The sequence below is a fragment of the Lissotriton vulgaris genome, chromosome 9 (genome assembly GCF_964263255.1).
Source record: "Lissotriton vulgaris chromosome 9, aLisVul1.2, whole genome shotgun sequence".
In the NCBI taxonomy this organism is placed as follows: Eukaryota; Metazoa; Chordata; class Amphibia; order Caudata; family Salamandridae; genus Lissotriton; species Lissotriton vulgaris.
The window spans coordinates 76851527-76870136 of record NC_141697.1 but is presented as its reverse complement, the minus strand read 5'-3'; the positions used below and the strand labels follow the sequence as shown (position 1 = coordinate 76870136).

The following is an 18610-nucleotide window of genomic DNA, read 5'->3' as shown; positions in this document are numbered from 1 at the left end:
CCAAATGTTTGCTCTACCACATTCCTGGTACTGATATGTGCCGCATTGTAGCGCGGCTCCAGAGGTGTTGCTGGGTTGAGGAAGGGAGTGAGGAGATACTCATGCAAGGCGCATGCGCTGTCACCTACAGGGTGAGGAGCAAAGGGTTAGCGGCATAAATTCAATTACATATGTGATGATGGCGTAACAAATAGGTATATGTATGTACCAAGTAGGTGTCCCACTCCGAATTCACTGTTGAGCAGACGCCTATGGATGCCACTGTGTCTGAATACGTAGGAGTTGTGTGTGTGCTCCTGGGAAATTGCTCTACAATGTCCGTAATTATGTGCTTGACATTGCACATGACCTGCAAGTTTATCGAGTGATAGGACTTCCGGTTGCCGAATATGTACTCCTTGGCTGAGGGAGTCAGATGGGGACATGCATGCAGTCAATGGATCCTATGACATGGGGAAATTGTGCCACATGGTAGAAGTCCTGTTTGGTCCAGTTCAACTGCTGTGAGGTTGTGGTGAGATTTTTCTGTATTGGGGTTGATTCATTGGGATATGATTTTTTGCGTTCGGTAACGGCCTGTTTTACTGATTCGCAATTTTACAGAGGGCTATTTTGGTTGACGCATTTGCCAGTATGTATGAAGACAGGCTGAACATATTTAAGAAACAGTGGTTTTGGAATAAGGACAATATTTATAGGAAAAAGATATGAGACTCCTATCCCAAACAAAAATTGTAAAACTATGTTAATCTGTATAAGGTAGATGGGTTAATCATTGCCTTATAATGAAAAAAATCACATATTTTCATAAAAATGTACATGGGTTTAATTGTCCGCTACCTCTATATTAATTCCGAGAGTATTCGTTTCAGCACATCACCTATGGCAGGAAAGGTTTGATAAAAGTATAGATATGCACTTTTCACAAATTCACTAGTCTGCAATCAGCTAACAATATTATACCTCTTTCTTGTATATCCCCAGCCTAACAGGAAAGAAGAGACACACACACACCCTCCCCTCCCCCCCTATACTGGACACCCATCACGTTTTATCTTCCTCCAACTATAACCACATTGAAAACTGAGTCATTTGCCCTGTTGTCATTTTAATGGATTCCAACAGATGCTCGTCCTGATGGAGTGTCTTGTTGGTACTAAGTCCCCCCAGAGTTAAATGTGTAAATGAAAATGAAGGAGGATAAGTTACAATTCGCATTAACTGGACTGAGAGTGAAAAATAACCAGACTACCAGTAATTTATACATCGCTTCTCTCTTTGTGATCCCCTTGCCAGATTGACCCACAACTACATTTTAACCAACCATTAGATAAGGCCTTGGAATACATCAAAGTAACCCCAAGAGGCCTGCTATTTCTTCCCCTTCAATGGGTCAATTTTTTAACTCATGCTTAGTGTACTATTGTATATACATCTACCATCTGTCACAAAGCAATATATATCTTCTATCTGCAGTGTTTTTCACATGTGTTCTTCCCCAACATGGTAATGTGTGTGACTTTACAGGTACTTTTTATTCACATAAAGTGCTTTCTCTATAAAAAGTTAATGATGTGCTATTATTATGACAAAGTGCTATCAAAACGACTAGACCTGTGATAATTCTTATGAAAATATATGATTATTTCACAATGTCAAGTCAAGTCAAGTCATAACATTTGTATAGCGCACTACATACCCAGAGGGTTTCAAGGCGCTTAGGAAGGGGAGGAGGATTATTTGTCAAATATCCACGTTTTAAGCTGCTTTCTGAACGCTAGGTGATTCTGGGTGAGGCGAAGGTAAGCGGGAAGTGAGTTCCATGTTTTGGCAGCCAGGTATGAAAAGGATCTGCCTCCCATGGTGGTCTTGTTGATGCGAGGTACAGTGGCGAAGGCTTGGCTGGAAGAGCGAAGTTGGCGGGAGGGGGTGTAGAAGGACAGTCGAGAGTTGAGGCAATCTGGTCCGATGTCGTAGAGTGATTTGTGTGCGTGGGTAAGCAGTCGGAAAGTGATCCTCTTATTGACGGGTAGCCAGTGGAGGTCTTTAAGGTGACCAGAGATGTGTTCGTTGCGTGGGATGTCTGATATGAGCCTGGCTGAGGCGTTTTGGATTCGTTGTAGTTTCTTCTGGAGTTTAGCGGTGGTACCTGCGTAGAGGGTGTTTCCGTAGTCCAGTCGGCTCGTGACTAGAGCGTGGGTGACTGTTTTCCTTGTTTCGGAGGGGATCCAGCGAAATGTTTTTCTGAGCATGCGAAGAATGTTAAAGCAGGAAGAGGATACGGCGCTGACTTGTCTGTTCATTGAGAGTGAACAATCCAGGATGACGCCAAGGTTCCGTGCGTGGTCTGTCGGGATGGGTGCTTTTCCGAGGGCTTCCGGCCACCAGGAGTCGTCCCATGCAGAGGGGGATGTACCTAAGATGAGGACTTCTGTTTTGTCTGAGTTCAGTTTCAGACGGCTGTGTTTCATCCATTCGGCGACTTCTTTCATTCCTTCGTGTAGGTTAGTTTTGGCGGTGCTGGGGTCCTTGGTGAGAGAAAGGATCAGTTGAGTGTCATCCGCGTAAGAGATGATGTTGAGGTTGTGTTGGCGTGCGATGGCCGCGAGGGGACTCATGTATACGTTGAAGAGGGTGGGACTGAGTGAGGATCCTTGCGGTACGCCGCAGATGATTTCAGAGGCCTCGGACTTGAATGGTGGGAGGCGGACTCTCTGGGTTCTTCCGGTGAGGAACGAGGTGATCCATTCCAGTGCTTTTCCTTGGATTCCGATGTTTCTGAGGCGTTGTAAAAGGGTGCTGTGGCAGACTGTGTCGAAGGCTGCAGAGAGGTCGAGGAGGATGAGGGCGACTGTCTCCATTGTCCAGTAGAGTTCGAATGTCGTCTGTTGCTGCGATGAGGGCGGTCTCAGTGCTGTGTTTGGCTCGGAAGCCAGATTGTGAGGGGTCGAGTGATTTGTTGGCTTCGAGGAAGGCGGCGAGCTGGTTGTTGACGGCTTTCTCGATGACTTTGGCCGGGAATGGAAGAAGCGAGATGGGGCGGTAGTTTTTGAGTTCGGTGGGGTCCGCTGTGGGTTTTTTCAGAAGGGCGGTGAGTTCAGCGTGTTTCCAGTCTTCTGGGAAGGTAGCGGAGTTGAAGGAGCAGTTGATGACGTCTCGGAGGTGCGGAGCTATGACGGAGTCTGCTTTGTTGAAGATGTGGTGAGGGCATGGGTCTGTGGGGGATCCAGAGTGGATGGAATTCATCAGGCGGATGGTGTCCTCAGTGGAGATTGGGTTCCAGGCGTTAAGGGTGTTTACGGGGGGAAGATGGTCAGCAGATGGTAGGGTGGGTTGGCTTCCGGGTTGGTTGTCAAAGCTGTTGTGGATGTCAGCAATCTTGTTGTGGAAAAAAGAGGCTAGGGAGTCGCAGAGGGTTTGAGAGGGGGTGATGTCGTTGGAGTTGGCCGAGGGGTTGGAAAATTCTTTGACGATGTTGAAAAGTTCCTTGCTGTTGTGGGCGTTGTTGTCAAGTCGATCCTTGAATGCTGTTTTCTTGGCTTTTCGGATCAGTTGGTGGTGAGTGCGGGTGGCGCTTTTGAAGGCGTCCTTGTTGCTAGTGGATGGGTCTTTTTTCCAGGCCTTTTCAAGGGAGCGGCACAGTTTCTTGGACTTCTTGAGATCATCGTTGAACCATGAGGCCTTCTTGTTGCCAAGTTTGTGTTGACGTTTTTTCAGTGGTGCTAAGGTGTCGGCGGTGTTGGATAACCAAAGGGTGAGGTTGGAGGCGGCTTCGTTGGCGTTAGAAGAGAGGGCTGGGGAGGTTCGAAGGAGCGATGTGGAGATCTGATCCGTGGTGATTTTGTTCCAGTTTCTTTGTAGAGTTGGTTGGAGGTGGATGATGGGTTTCGGCTTGTTGTAGGTGAAGTGAACGCAGCTGTGGTCAGTCCAGAGGAGATCCGTGGTGTGGCTGAAGGAGACATGATTGCTGGAGGTGAGGATGGGGTCGAGTGTGTGACCTGCGATGTGGGTGGGGGAAGTGACCAGTTGTTTAAGTCCGAGGTTGGCGAGGTTGTCTAAGAGGGTGGCGGTGTTGCGGTCGTTGATCTTTTCAAGGTGGAAGTTGAGGTCTCCCAGAAGGATGTAGTCTTTGGAGGGGAGCGCGTGTGGGGTGATGAAGTCCGTGATGTCTTCACTGAATTTTGCGCGGGGTCCTGGAGGTCTGTAGAGGAGGGTGCCTCTAAGAGTTGTCTTGGGGTCGATGTGGATCTGGAAGTGAAGGTGTTCGGAGTTAGCGAGGTTGGCGTCGGAGCTGGTAGAGATGCGGATGGATTTCTTATGGACGATAGCGATTCCTCCTCCTGTATGGTCGGTGCGGTCCTTGCGTGTGATCTTATAGTCGTCAGGGATAGCGATGGCGATGTCAGGGGCGGAGGAAGCGTTCATCCATGTTTCCGTTAGGAAGGCGACGTCAGGAAAGATGGTGTCTAGTAGGTTCCAAAGGTCAATGGCGTGCCTGTGGACCGAGCGGGTGTTGAGAAGGATGCATTGTAGGTGGTTGGGGTCGGGAATCTGTGGAGTGGTCGTAGCGGAGATGTTGTCGGTGCTGCTGAATTTGCAGGAGTAGCAGGAGAAAGGTCCATGGGTGTGTCCAGGAGCGGCTTGGACGCAGGTGGGGGCGCGGCCGGGGTTAAGGGCTAGGAGGGTGGCGGCATCGTAGGTAATGCGGGGGGGTGGGCGGCGAGAGGGGCAGGGGGTCTGGCGCTGGGCGCGGTCCAGGCGTAGACGGGCTTACCTTTGGCGCACCTTCGGCGAGACCGCTGCGCGTGACCGCTGCGCGAGAAGACATTAGACATATGTGGATAGAAGAGGGGGCGGAGCGAGGGGTTCTCACATGGGAGGCGGGGGCGGGGTGTAGGGACTGGCTCAACACAAAATGGAGACGTAAACAAAGATAAGCAGTACGATATTGGGGCACAGTCGGAGTGACGCTTTTGGAATGGGCAGTGGTAATCAGGCGAGTCAGGCAATAATGCAGTACCAGGCAGCAACAGGCAATGCGAGCAAATGCAAGGGAATTAAAGCAGTGGGCGGTAAAGCGCTACGATCGCAGGCAGCAATCAGCAGTTAGTGCTACGATACCAGGCAGCAGTGGTCAGAATGGCGCTACGATGTCAGGCAGCAGATCCCAGGCAGCAGAGAGCATGCAGTAAGTCAAATTAACATCATAACACTAACAAGAAATTCTTGCATGTTTATTTTTTAGCACGTTTCCAGAAAAAATATTTTCCAGGTAAATATTAATGTAAATTAATGTTATATTTATTAAAAATTTAGTATCAAATTAAAAAATGCTGCAGCAGTATTAACTTAATTTTGAATTAAATCTTTCAGTAACGTAACTATATTACATTAAGTAAAACATATTTTTCTGGAGTTTAAAATAAATTCTGACCTACATTAAAAAGATGATTTATTTTGCTATGCAATAATAATTATTGAAAACGGTGGACAGAATTAATTAAAATTAATTTTATCATATTTTAATACAATTTAATGTTTAAAGTATACATTCAAAAAACGTTGTTAAAATATTCTAGAACTAAATAATAAAAATGCTCAATTTTTAGACTTTTTAAAACGTTAAATTATATTTTTTACTATTTTAAATAATCTAATATCATTTCATGTGGGGCTGTATTTTTAAGTCCCTGTCTTTCTATAGGAGGGTATTGCAGTATTGGTGGTTAGTCGTGTATGATGCTGGACTTACTACTGTTTCTTTCTGACAGTAGTAACTTACAATGGTAAATCTGGCTCACCCTCTTCTTCAGGGGGTCGAGACACGTGAGTCTACACTTTTGAGTAACTTTACACTCAGATTTTGTGTATACCCAAAAGAAGATAAATTACTCAAAAGTTTAAGAGTAAACGTATAAATGTATGTTACCATATGTGTAAGTTAACTTTGTGAGTAGCCCTAAAAGTGTTTAGGATGGAAGTCTCCCTGACTGCGATGCAAAAACTTATGACTGACACTGAACATTCAGTAGTGCTTACAAATCACTATGTGCAATCTTTGGTTACAGATAAGAATGAGAAGGGCTTCAATAGACAAAGGTTTTAAGGGGGCACTTATACTTCCCTAGTAAATATGAGCCGCTGTTAAGTGTCACCTGTTATAATCGCGGGGAGATACCAGAGTCAGTACTTATGTTACCTGGCAGTGTCATCCCATGCAATAATGGGGATTACAAGTTGTTTTCCCCGGAGTGGGGAATAACATGCAGAATCTGGAATACCAGATCCAGTCCTGCATGTTTTAGATCTTCTGGGGGAAGCAACAGGTCAAAATCTGGAACATTTACAATCTGCAGTAAGAGGAGGATAAATGCACTGAAGGATGGAAGAAACGGGAAGTAGGGGCCACAGGAGGGAAATTATTATTTTTCTTCAGCTGCAGAGAGCTTGTTCTGCTCTCCATGCTGAAATATTGAGGTAGGTGGGGGACAGACACTGCAGCTGCCTACAGTGCCCTCAGCTCAGTTGATGCTTCTCGTTCTCCAGGCCCATAACTAATGTATCTGGAGTTTGAGGAATTGATATCCTGGAAACACTGCAAAACATGAAGTTGCCAGCACGGATATGTCCATGGGGAATATCACACTAGGCAACTCATAATATGTCCCCTAGAGGGTAAATTAACTTAAAAACCTTAAGGCTGTTTGTGCAAGGTGGACATGCTAATATGAAAACAACAGTGTATGCCTTTCTTCATAGTTCCTTAGAACTTGATAGTTCAAAGGAACTGTGTCTGAAGGTATGGATAAGGATAGGCTTGCGCGACTCATGCTCTCGACGAGGAGATGTAGATTTGGGGATACTAGAAGGTGCAGACCAGTTCAAGCGGATGTAGAGAGCAGCTGTCATTAAAAAAAGCCTCCTGGTGGATCATACCAAAGTGCACACCATCCTGCCTTTAATTTGACAACTCTGAGGCACAGGCAAAACCTACAAACAAATCCAGGAATCTTCTCCCATGCTATGTACAGTAAGTCAAACAATGTGACATCTTGTTTAAGTATTTAAACACCACTTATAGACATTTTCTGCCCTGCATCAAGCATCGTTGTTCCACCCTTTATACCACTGAAACGCTCGTCGACCCTTTGCTGAGCCTTGTGTTGTAAACGTTTATAAACTGTGTTATGCAGAGGTTCCGCTAGTCATCTGGTTGCATCTACCATGTACAGATGTAAGGTGTATGAAGTTTTGTGAGTGTGTGAATGTGTATGATTGAGTATGAGATGTATGTACTTATTGTACACAGTCCAGGGATAGTTTTGATTGGGTTTTTTGTATAGGTTTGTTTAAATAATACTGATTAGAAATGATTATATTTATATTTTGTATCTGTTAAATCTTTGACTTTGAAAAAATAGAAAAGAGATAAAAACAAAAAAATAAGATATAGACACTAAGGGAGTGTGAGACTATCATGTGTGTGGAGTAATATGTTGTTGGTCTTTGTGGATAGTAATGAAATTGTTGGAATGTCTCATGACCTTCAGCCGTACGGTGTGCGCATGGATGGCCATATAAATTATTTAAATTTTATTAAATTGTATTAAATTGTATTAATTGGAATCTGTAGTCACAACAGTGTTTTACTCATTAGCATTTTAGGATCCCTGGGAGCGGTGCATAGTGTGTTGATATCTGATACGGTCCGTATGAAGGTGGTTTAATCTCCTGTATACCACCGAAACGCGCGTCGACCCTTTGCTGAGCCTTGTGCTCTAAACTTTTATAAACTGTGTTATGCAGAGGTTCCGCTAGTCATCTGGTTGCATCTACCATGTACAGATGTAAGGTGTATGAGGTTTTGAGAGTGTGTGAATGTGTATGATTGAGTATGAGATGTATGTATTTATTGTACACAGTCCAGGGATAGTTTTGATTGGGTTTTTTGTATAGGTTTGTTTAAATAATACTGATTGGAAATGATTATATTTATATTTTGTATCTGTTAAATCCTTGACTTTGAAAAAATAGAAAATAGATAAAAACAAAAAAATAAGATATGAAATGAAGAGAAATGAAATCATGAAGTGAAATGAAAAAATAAAGACAATGGGCAAAATAATTTTTGGGCTTATTTTCACTGTTGTGTGATTCCATATATTAACCCCTTCACTGCTGGCCCGTTTCCGCCCCTGTGCTGTAAACAAATGAACAGGGGCGGGCCATGACGAACCCCAGCCGTCATCAGCACACGAGCACCGTAGTGCATGACGGCTGGGGTTCGTCATCAGCATGCAAGGGGTTAATGATTAATGAGAACTATGTCTGATTGTAAAGCATATATTGACTATGAGGGAGTATATTTAGCAGTGTGTTGGTTCCACCCTAGTTGAGTCAGAGCACCATTTCTTTCACCAAGGGCTTCTTTGAGACATACAGCGCTAGCGACTTGTATTCAGTTTATACTTTGGCATCACTAAGTTGTCAATAAACATTTTTGGCACTGCTGTGTTTTAGGTCTTGCTCATTTGTGTGACAAATAAAAACCAACGCTTTCATGCAGAAGCATTATGAATGTTCGCCCTATATGAATTAAATAAATATATACTTAAAATCTTTTTTTACATTAGCGCCTCATTCCTGTGCAACGCAATAGACAGATGACAGACATGCAATTATTGTGCACTGTGACCTGCTATCCATATTGCCTCTCCCGGATTCTCCATGTCCTAGAGATCGACAATTCTCCAAGTGGTTACTTACCCACAGCAGGCGGGGTCTGTGAGGAAGTGGAAGAAAGCCGCCTGGAATCCATAGAGCTTGTGCCTGCAACTGATGAGGGGTGATGACCATCAGTTTCACACCTAATGACACAGTTCCGCATTAGATCATTATATTTAGCCAAAATCATCACAATATATTATATCTGACCAAGTAAAATAAAGCCCAACCTAGAGGAATTTCTTCAACTAATGTGCTTTTATTGATTTGAGTTACTCTGCTCAAGTATATTCAATAGTGATAGCAGTACTGTCACTTTTGCATCCTGTTCACCACTGCCATACTCAAACTCATTGCCAAACTTTTATTCTTACCCACATCCCATTTGTCTATGTGTATGTGGCAATGTATCAGTTGGAATAGTGCACGAATGACAAATAAAAGAGGGTGTAACTGTTTCTTACAAAATGGAACAGAACAACATGCATATTTAAATCTAGTAAGAAACGGTCAGGAGAGATTAACACCTTCCTTATGGGGTTCTCGGACGTCTTTCTCTATCGGTGGACCAGCAGGTGTCCACCAAGCACCAACTACAGAGAACAAAACCTGTTGTACCTAACTATAAGATCTACGATACTGAGGCAAGGGATGTCGAGCAGAGGCATGAATGGGCCAGTTGCCCAGTGACCCATCACAATATTCTGGAATGAGGGGTTGGATGCAGGGAGACCCAAGGGCACAGAATCCTTGAGGATGACAGGCCTGGGAATTCCAACCCTGTCACCTGTGGGCTGTTTTTCCTAGTAATTTGAAGGGATCCTAAAGACATCACACAAACGAAGACTGTAGTCAGCTTTCTTCTAGTGCCAGTAGAAGGCCAGAAGTAACATACACTAGATATAGGTTATTGTTGCCAGAGTGGCGGTGTATGATAACTCTTTAACATGCATAATGGGAAAGCATGTGTTCTATTCTTCAAGTAATCAGGGAATCTACAAGCCTGAAGTATTTTGGTTGCATGTGTAACGAGACACAAAAGAATTTTTAGTTACAAAAACCAAAAAGCTGTAGACAGAAAAACCTGCATAATATTCATTGACTAATGACTGAATTAAAAGCTGTTTTGCTCTTTGATAACTGGGAAGAGGAATAATCATCTGCTGATGAGAGCTGTGTGCAACCTGAAATTCTAATTCCAGCCGTGTTATTCAGCAGAGGTTGGACTTGTACGGTCTGTGGGATTCATTTTCACAGCCCGACTCATCTTGGAACCAAAATCCCTTGTTGTACAGATTGGAAGGGCTTTTTAGGGTTCCTTCCCAAAAAATTTCTCACCTACCTCCCTATTTTTTTTTTTTTACCGTTTACAGAGTTGATTGTTTCCCTATAGCATTAAGTGGATTGCCTAATGGATAAATTCTATTTAAACTGTGATTGGAGTTATTGTTGGGCCATTTAGATTGGTGAGATGAATAGCCTGAGTTGACTAAGATGTCATATCTTATGAATGCTGTGCGTCATGATATGCTATTTGGTCATATTATGTCTCGCCTCAATAAAAATGACTAAAATAAGAAATGTACTAAATAGTTTAATCAAGCAGCATTTGTTATTTACAGTGCTTTAAATCCTTGTAGCAGTATGTGCATACAAATATTTATGTTATTGCAAGGAAAATGATGTAGGTGGCAAGATATTTACCTTTCTATTGTTGTTGTTTTGTAGTTTTATGTAATACAAACTTGAACAAAGGCATTAGAGTGATTTAAACAAGCACCAGATGACATTACATAAGGTGCATTTTTCTTTTTTTCTTTTTCAGGCACACAAAGATTAAAGTGATTAGCCCAGAATTGCAGGATAAGCACATTCGGGGACTTAAACTTGGTTCCTCAGGTCCAAAAGTAGTGGCTCTCGCCGTTACGCCACATCTCTTTCTTTCATCGGAATGTAATGCCCGTTTGACACTAAATATCAATAATTATTCCAATTTCGAATTCAGCGTTGAAAGGTTAATGCTCTATACTTTCTGCTTCAATATACAGATCAATGTAAGTGCAGTAACAGTTTACTGTCATAGAATGTATGTAAAAAGGGGAGTGCAAAAAGACAATTTAAGCTGCATTTTATTTCTGTGCGGATATTATTCAGATGGATAGAGATGTGAATAAAAAAAGATTTAATAATCATAATAGTCAAGATGCAAGTGCAAAATGCTTCCAAAGTTGTTGTTTTGATTAGACATACCAAACCATGCATTTATCTTACCTACAACTCTTGCCAGAGGCAGCAGCAGGGTGGAGTCTCTCCTAAGCATGCCCTACATTGCTTTGGGGTGGAAGCTGGTGGTTACGGAGACGTACCAGTGATAGTACAAGCTCTTAGGTCAGAGGGCTGAATAAACTGGAGAGATTTGTGTTCCTTGGTTGTCTTCATTCTTTCGCTTGTCTGCTAGTCCAAGGAGATTGCAGCATCAGCACTTTCTATTCTCTCCATTTCCAGGACTCTACACTCATCTTTAAAACTCACTCTGTATGTCCTGCTCACCACACAATCTCACTATAGCTCTCTTTTTTTTGACAGAGTGGGCTATTTAGCACACCCTGTGAACTGAATCTCTGATAAGTGCTTTTCTGAAGGACATTGTGGCTTCAGAGCGGTGAAAGAATCTAGATTCTGAGCACTGCAGTTTGATGTTTTCCACACCAGAGTAACTATAACACATGCCCATGTGTGCTCAGACTCCAAGTACATTTAAACATTGTAATCTGCAGTGACTGCCAGTTTTTTTGCTGGATAGAACTTTGATTCTGAGACACAAATCCACAGCTGAAGAGCTCAACAGCAAGCAAAAGGCAGACACAGCAAAAGAGTGGCAATACGGCTAAAATACTGAGGGGTCCTGAATATCAGGCTGAAAGACATACTATAGTTGGAAAGTCCAATCTGGTTTGGTTGGGAAGAGGGGCTGAAAACTTTTACAAGTATTTGGGGGACATTTTGGGCCAAAATGGAACACTTTGCGGGATGGGCATGCGATGGATCAAATAAAAGAGAATTCGGGCTGGGAAGAATGCTAAAGATTTAGCCAGAATGTAGGGACTGACAGGCCTTCTCTTTCATCTTTATCATACACTCACAATGTAGGTCTCCTAATCCCTGCACCTCACTAACACAGCTTGGTGTTCTGTTTCTTCATATCTTTCCTTCTCCCTCATCTGTCAGCATCTCCCACAATTACCCTCTCACACAATCAATGCGCTCTCTACCATCTTTTTGCACCTGCTTCTCAGCTAGCAAAGTGGTAAAATGCTAAAAAGGTTGTACAAAAAGTGACTTGTGGTTACCATCCTAAGCCACGGGAAATTCATTATTCCCTTAGATGCCAGTCTTAACCATTGGACAACTAATTTCAGAGCACAGCCAACTGCTCATAAAAAGTCTGAAGAGCAAATGCTCACAATCACCTCTAAATATCAGAATCAACTTTCCATTCTGTTCACCATAAATGATTCCTAACCTTTTGTCAGGGCCATTGTGTTTGTGCCTCGTTTTCCCACGAGACCTGGGGTATTGGCTGTAGTCGAAGCAACCAGGTCTATCCTGCTCTTTCCAGTTGTTCCTCTTCATGCCTGATTGAAAATAAAAATGTTATTGACACATGAGGGATGCTCTGTTCTCAATCCATACACTTTTTAAGTATCCTCTAAACACTAGAGTCTACAGAGAACACAAGTCTAGGAAGCTGGCTCTGTAAATATTATACCAAAGTAAGATATAGTGTGCGCAGAGTCCAGTGGAGTCCAAAAGGTAGGCAGAGGTAAAAGTAGATAAGACCTTACTCTCTATTTGTGGTAGTGTGGGAGAGCAGTAAGGCTTTGTCAGAGGGTAGTGTTAAGCAATTATTATACAGACTCAAGCAAGAAATGTCACACACTCAGAGACTGAACTCGGAGCAATTTGATTGTATAAAAATCTTATTTTGTTGCATATTATTTCCTAGAACCGAGCCAGGCCTGGTACAGGTAAATGTAATAGTACTTTGCAATAATAATGCAATGACAGTTTGAATGCAGTTGAATGCAATTGGGTTGTTTACAGGTAAGTCACTTGTTCATAAAACAGTTGTAATTACTTTTCAGGTACTATTGACATTACTTTGTACGTTACTTTTCTGGTTACTTTTTAAGTTACTTTTTCTACCCAGTGTGATATGCCTAGATATCACACTGGGACATTTCCTAGGTAAAAGGTAAGTAAATCGGTTTTTCGACATATGCAGTTTTTAATGTTTCATACAATCTAACTCCACACACACAACAATTTTCACAAGAATGCAGTCCTATCGGAGAAAACCAGGTTATCAGTTTAGATGTAAGTACTTAGGTTTGGGAGTTTGTTTTCTGGGGTTAGAACAGGGGTTTCTCCAGGGTCAAGGATGCACTCTCAAAGCACCCTCAGCAGCACTAGGGCAGCCGGGTGCTGAGTGCTGAAGCTCAATGTTATCCAATGAGTGAAAGGGGGCCTCCGGTTGGTGGCTGCTCACGAGCAGTACAAAAGGGGGTGGTGATGGACGGAGCATCTGAACCAATCAAACACTCACACCCAGTCAAAAGATCTGGGTTTGATCCATCACCGTTCTTTAGCCTACTCTGCCACCCCAGTTCAGACATGGCTATATGCAAATCAGTCTGACCCTGTGCCTCATGGGAACATTCCAGCCTGAACTGCCAAGCCATGTCTTCCCTGGACCGGAAACAATCTTCCGAGGACCGGTTACTGGCATTCCAGCCGTCTTCAGCCCGGCTTGCTTGAATCCAGTGGCAAAGTGAGCAAGGGACTCACGTCTGAGCATACCATGCCACACTTATGGTGGCCAAAAGCAGTACAAAAGGGGGTGGTGATGGACGAGCAGGCCACAAGATTGTGGGAGCAAAGCTCCTGGACTAAAGCTCAGGGCACAGGGGGATCCTAGTTAGCACACAAGGTGCACCCACAGCGCCACAGGGGCGGCCGGGTGCAGGAGGCTGTGTTGGCATTGGGGGCCCTATTGTTTCAATGGGGATTGCCAGTTTAGGTATTTTAGCTGCAGGCTCGGTCCAGGAAGTCTTACAGGAGGAACCAACAGCTGGGCAGGTATGTTGGATGGCTCGAGATATAGGTGCACCTCAGGTTCTCTTCTCCAGGGCGCAGGGTGGCTGGATGCAGTGGTATCTTTTGAGGTTGGATTTTACCGTACCAGGTCATTTGCATTTGAGGGGGACCTCCCTGCAGAGGCTGCAGGCGACGTCGGAAGTCCTGGAGGTGTCAACCCACAGTGAACTCAGACTCTGGAGCGCTGGGGAACCTTGCTGGGACCGGTGGGCCACTCGGAATCAGGCCTTAGGCGTCAGGTGCAGTTGTGTTTCCAGGCTTTGGGGATTCTTTGTCATCAGCAGGTGCAGAGTCTGTCTTGGGAGTTTCTTTTCAGCTGCTGTTCACAGGAGATACGGTCTATGTCTATGTTGAAGGCATTCAGTCCTCCGAGGGGTTCTGGAGGTCGCTGACTGCAGGACAAGGTAACCTTTGGCACAAGATCTCTGAAAACTGCAGACGGGCCAGTAGGGCTGGGGCCAACTCAGTTCTTCTTTGCAGTCTCCTCTGCTGGGCATCTTCTTTCGTCCTTCTTCTTTGTAGGTTACAGCCATCTGCCTTCTTGGTTCAGGCCTGCCCCCTAAATACTGTATTTAGGGGGCGTTTTAGGGGTCTCGAGGTCAATAGACAATGGGCTACTGACCTTAGGGTGACTATACCCTTGGTGTGCTCGCCCCAAGTGAGGGAGTGGACACAATCCCTCACAATAATTGGAGAGTGCTTGCCATCTGCAAGATGGCGGGCACTGAAGAGTGGGCTTCACCTCGCCTCCCCCACCTGAGGGGTGGGGTTGATAGAGGTGGGCACACCTTCTGGGCTGTCTCACACCTGTCTTCCTGCCGAAAAGGAGGGGAAACAGGAAGGTGGCCTGCTCCTGATAGCGGGAGAGGTTGGGGGTCGCGTTACAAAGGCAGCAAAGCTGTTAAAGCTCCCCTGCCACAGATGGATCTTCCTGACCTTGGGGAGGTGTGACCACCTCCACCCAGGAAAGTCTTTGTTTTTGGGCTCAGGAAGCAAAGGCTCCCACCCCAGGGGTCCAGAAACATGTCTTGTGGTGGCAGGCGGGTATGTACCAGTCAGGGAACCCACCAGAGGCTGGTCGTTTTCCAGGGGGCATCTCTAAGATGCCCTCTGAGTGCATTGTATAATACATCCCACACTGGCATCAGTGTGGGTTTATTATGCTGATAAGTGTGATACCAAACTTCCAGATTTCAGTAAAGCCATTATGGTGCTGTGAAGTTCGTAATGACCGACTCCCCGACCATATACTCTTTATGGCTTTACTGCACTTATGTCTAAGAATGGACTTAGACACTGTAGGGGTGTAGTACTAATGCTAATGTACCCTCAAGTGGTATAGTGCACCCAGCTAGAGGGGTGTCTTACTTATACCATAGGAAGTGTTTGCAGGCATGGCACACAGGTATGTGTGCTATGTCGCTTCTTCACTTTACTCAGCACCAAAACACGCAGCTTGCAATGGCAGTGCATGTGTGTTACGGTACAGGACCTCTAAGGGTGGCACAATATGTGCTGCAGCCCTTAGAGGCCTTCCCCAGTCACAGTACACATAGTACCTTTAACAAGGGGATTGTATGGTGCCAGAGAGGTGCCAATTGCGGGTACAAAGGTACAGTTTTGGGAAAGAACACAGGCCCTGAGAATCTGATTGGCAGGGATCTAGGGCACATCAAGTCAAAGTACATCAGAAATCTAGCAAAAGGGTGGGGGGGTTACTGCAACAGAAACCCACTTTCCTACAACAATTGTACCTGCTACTCACTCAGCAGCTGAGGATCAGCAAAAAGAAATCTATTTATGGCATTTACAGAGCGCTGCTCTAGATGTAGTGATAATGGGATGTTTTACCCTAGCATTTCAAAATACATAACAATTAGACCATTAGCTTCGCTTCTCATAACTATATCTATAACTATCTATGGCAATCAGTGAAACTTAGCTTAGCTGTAAGGGAGTGAAAACTATGATATCAAGAACATGAAAATCTGCATTTTTAGATTTTTACGGAATGTCAAGAGATTTAGGATTTTTTTATGGATTTGGGGATTATGCTCCCTAATCTGGGGCTGGACAAGAAAGGCATGATTTATGGTTGTGGCCTTCTCATTTTCTCATTATATTTCCTTATGTTATGTCTGTTAGTGGTATGTAGTTATTTTCTTGCAGATAGTCTGGAATCCACTAGTGTATTGCCCTGTGTGTAATGCATTCGACCTTGAAATAGATGTGGCTGTGGATCAGGTTATATGATTCGAATTTCTTCCATTTGACTCTTACCCCTGCTGCAGGATGGCGGGTGGCCTTCAGGAGACGAGATTGTGGATTTGGATAGACCTGCTAAAATGGCTCTGCTGCAGCCTGTACAGAGGCGTAACAAGGCTTATAAAGCAGATCTAGAGTCTTTCGGCGGAATAGAGTATTTTATTCAATTCACGAGGTGCAGCTGTATTTGACAGGGAAATTACATGTTCATTGAAAAACAGGATTTTGTTTATAGTGACTCCCAAGGTTTCTGCTACCAAGTGAGATTCCCAAGAGGGCGACAGCTTCAGGCATTTTTGAACAGGTGGGTGAAGAAGAGGGAATTTGGTCATGGTGGGATTCAACTTCAGTAAAAAGGTAGCCATCCACTCAATTACATTTTGTAAGTATTCTTTCAGAATAGTTATATTTGAAGGATTGGACGCTCTGTGGTACAACCGTGTAGTCGCAGCGTATTCAGCTCTTGTCTTGTCCATTTCTGCTACTGGCTTCATGTACTTACTAAAAAGCTGAGGGGAGAGGGATCGTCCTTGAAGTACACCAGACACATCCCCTTAAGACCTGCGGCTCCCCATTCACCTGTCCCACAGTTCTAAGGCTCTCTTTTCATTTTTGTTCTTAAGCCTTCATAATTTTCTTTTACAGAGAATATCAAGGCAAAACTGAACCCTTTTTCCTTAATGCTGGGGACTTCAGACTCTCACTGGAGAGTAGGCAAGCTTTATAAGATTACTAATTGATTGACTGATTCTAAAGATACAGGGCATTTGAATATTTTTCTAAAGTCTGATGTCTTCAGAAAAACTAAGCAATCTACACAAATGATCCTTGTGGAATTTAGCCAACTTTTCAGAAATGTATAGGCTGTATTGACTACCGCTTAGTAAATTGAAATAAATATGGCAGAAAATATGGTAGAACATTGTTTTTAACAACTCCGCTTGTTCCTCATAGCTGGGAAAAGGGTTATCTGAGCACAGCAAAAGTTTTGTTGAGGCCAGTTTTATTTTAAAAAAAGCCTTACACTTTCTTGCAAATCACTTTTTCTGAAAACAATACCATTTTGCTTATCGAGCGCAAATTATTGTGAAGAACGTACTGAGGAACGTGGTCTAAATCTGGAGGGGACGGATTTCCGCTGGAATATTGGCTATGCAGCAACCTTTTGGGTTAACCATACTGTATAATGTTAATCAGATTCTCTACCTTCATAGTTTATATGGACGCTGAAAGAGGGACTTCAGTACTGTATAGCAGATGCCATTGAATTATTTGAGATTCAGATTGTTTTGCTTTCATATACGAATTGTAATACAAACCTACAAAATGACAATAAAGAAATTAAAATTAAAATTAAAAAAACAATACCATTTTGCTATATTTCTTCTATTTTCTTAGTTCTCCTCTAGAGGAATCAAATATTTCCTCACATATCATAGAGTGAAAGTCCTGGCCTCTGAGATAAGCCTGTCTGCTTGTGCCAAGCTACCAAGGGGGTGAGCAGGGTTTATTTTAGACGTGTATCCCTTACCCTGATTAGGAAGAAGGGTCCCGATTTGGACAAAGGTGCAAACCATTGCCAACAGGGCCTGTGTTCTTGCCCCAAAACTGTACCTATGCTCCTACATTGGCTCCTAAATTGTCCCTCCTCTGGCCTACATGTAAGTCCCAAGTAAAATGGGCCAGGGGCATCAAGGTCCTTGTAGCCAGGGAAAGTCTCTGAGGGCTGAAGCATATATTGCCACCCTTAGAGACCCCTCCCCTGAGTCGGTGAGCCAGGGGGAGAACCTAAAACTACAAGTCAACACGGCACACATCCCTGTGTGCTATGCCTACCAAACCACTGCCTGTGGCACAGGTCAGTCACCCCTCTAGCGGCCTTACAGCGATAAGGCAGGGTGCACTATACAGCAGGTGGCAGTGGCATAAGCCCTGGGCCCCTATAGTACCAGTGCTATTCACAGGTATTGTAAGTGCAGTAAAGCCATTTTTTAAACCATGGGCTGCGAGTTTGGCACCCCGAACTCCACAGCTCCATGATGGCTTTACTGAAGACTGAGACGTTTGGTATCAAACGTCTCAGCCTATTAAACCCACACTGATGCCAGTGTTGGATTTAATGCCAAATGCACTCCGAGATAATAGACCAGGAAATATGCCAAAACTGATACGTGGATTAAACATTGAATTTTGCTCATAAGTTAGAAAAGCTCATTCCAACCTAAGATGTTGCTCATAAATAGCGGTTTATTCAGTTAATTCAAAGAAAATTGTTTCAAACAAATTAATACATTTTATACAACACTACACCATTATATTATACAACACTCATTCAACTAGTCATCCATATCACATACATGCAAAATCAGACATCCATATGTACACAGAATTAAAGAATTGTCACAGGGGAAAAGAAACAGAACAGAATTCAGAAAGGAAGAAACAAACAAAGGCTGCTCAAACA

The 18610-nt window shown here is 43.7% G+C and overlaps 1 protein-coding gene across 7 annotated transcripts in view; it reads right to left on the bottom strand.

The window, feature by feature from the left end:
• Window positions 1–18610, bottom strand: part of DCAF4 (DDB1 and CUL4 associated factor 4) — a 185848-nt gene that overhangs the window by 124422 nt on the left and 42816 nt on the right. For 5 of the 7 annotated variants that reach the window (XM_086937072.1, XM_086937073.1, XM_086937075.1 and 2 more), the window contains 2 exons: window positions 12248–12359; window positions 8767–8867 (listed from right to left, as the gene is read on the bottom strand). In XM_086937072.1, coding sequence (XP_086793198.1) covers window positions 8767–8867; window positions 12248–12359 — 213 coding nt within the window. The remainder of the gene's footprint in view (window positions 1–8766; window positions 8868–12247; window positions 12360–18610) is intronic. The other 2 variants (XM_086937077.1, XM_086937078.1) reach the window with 1 other exon arrangement.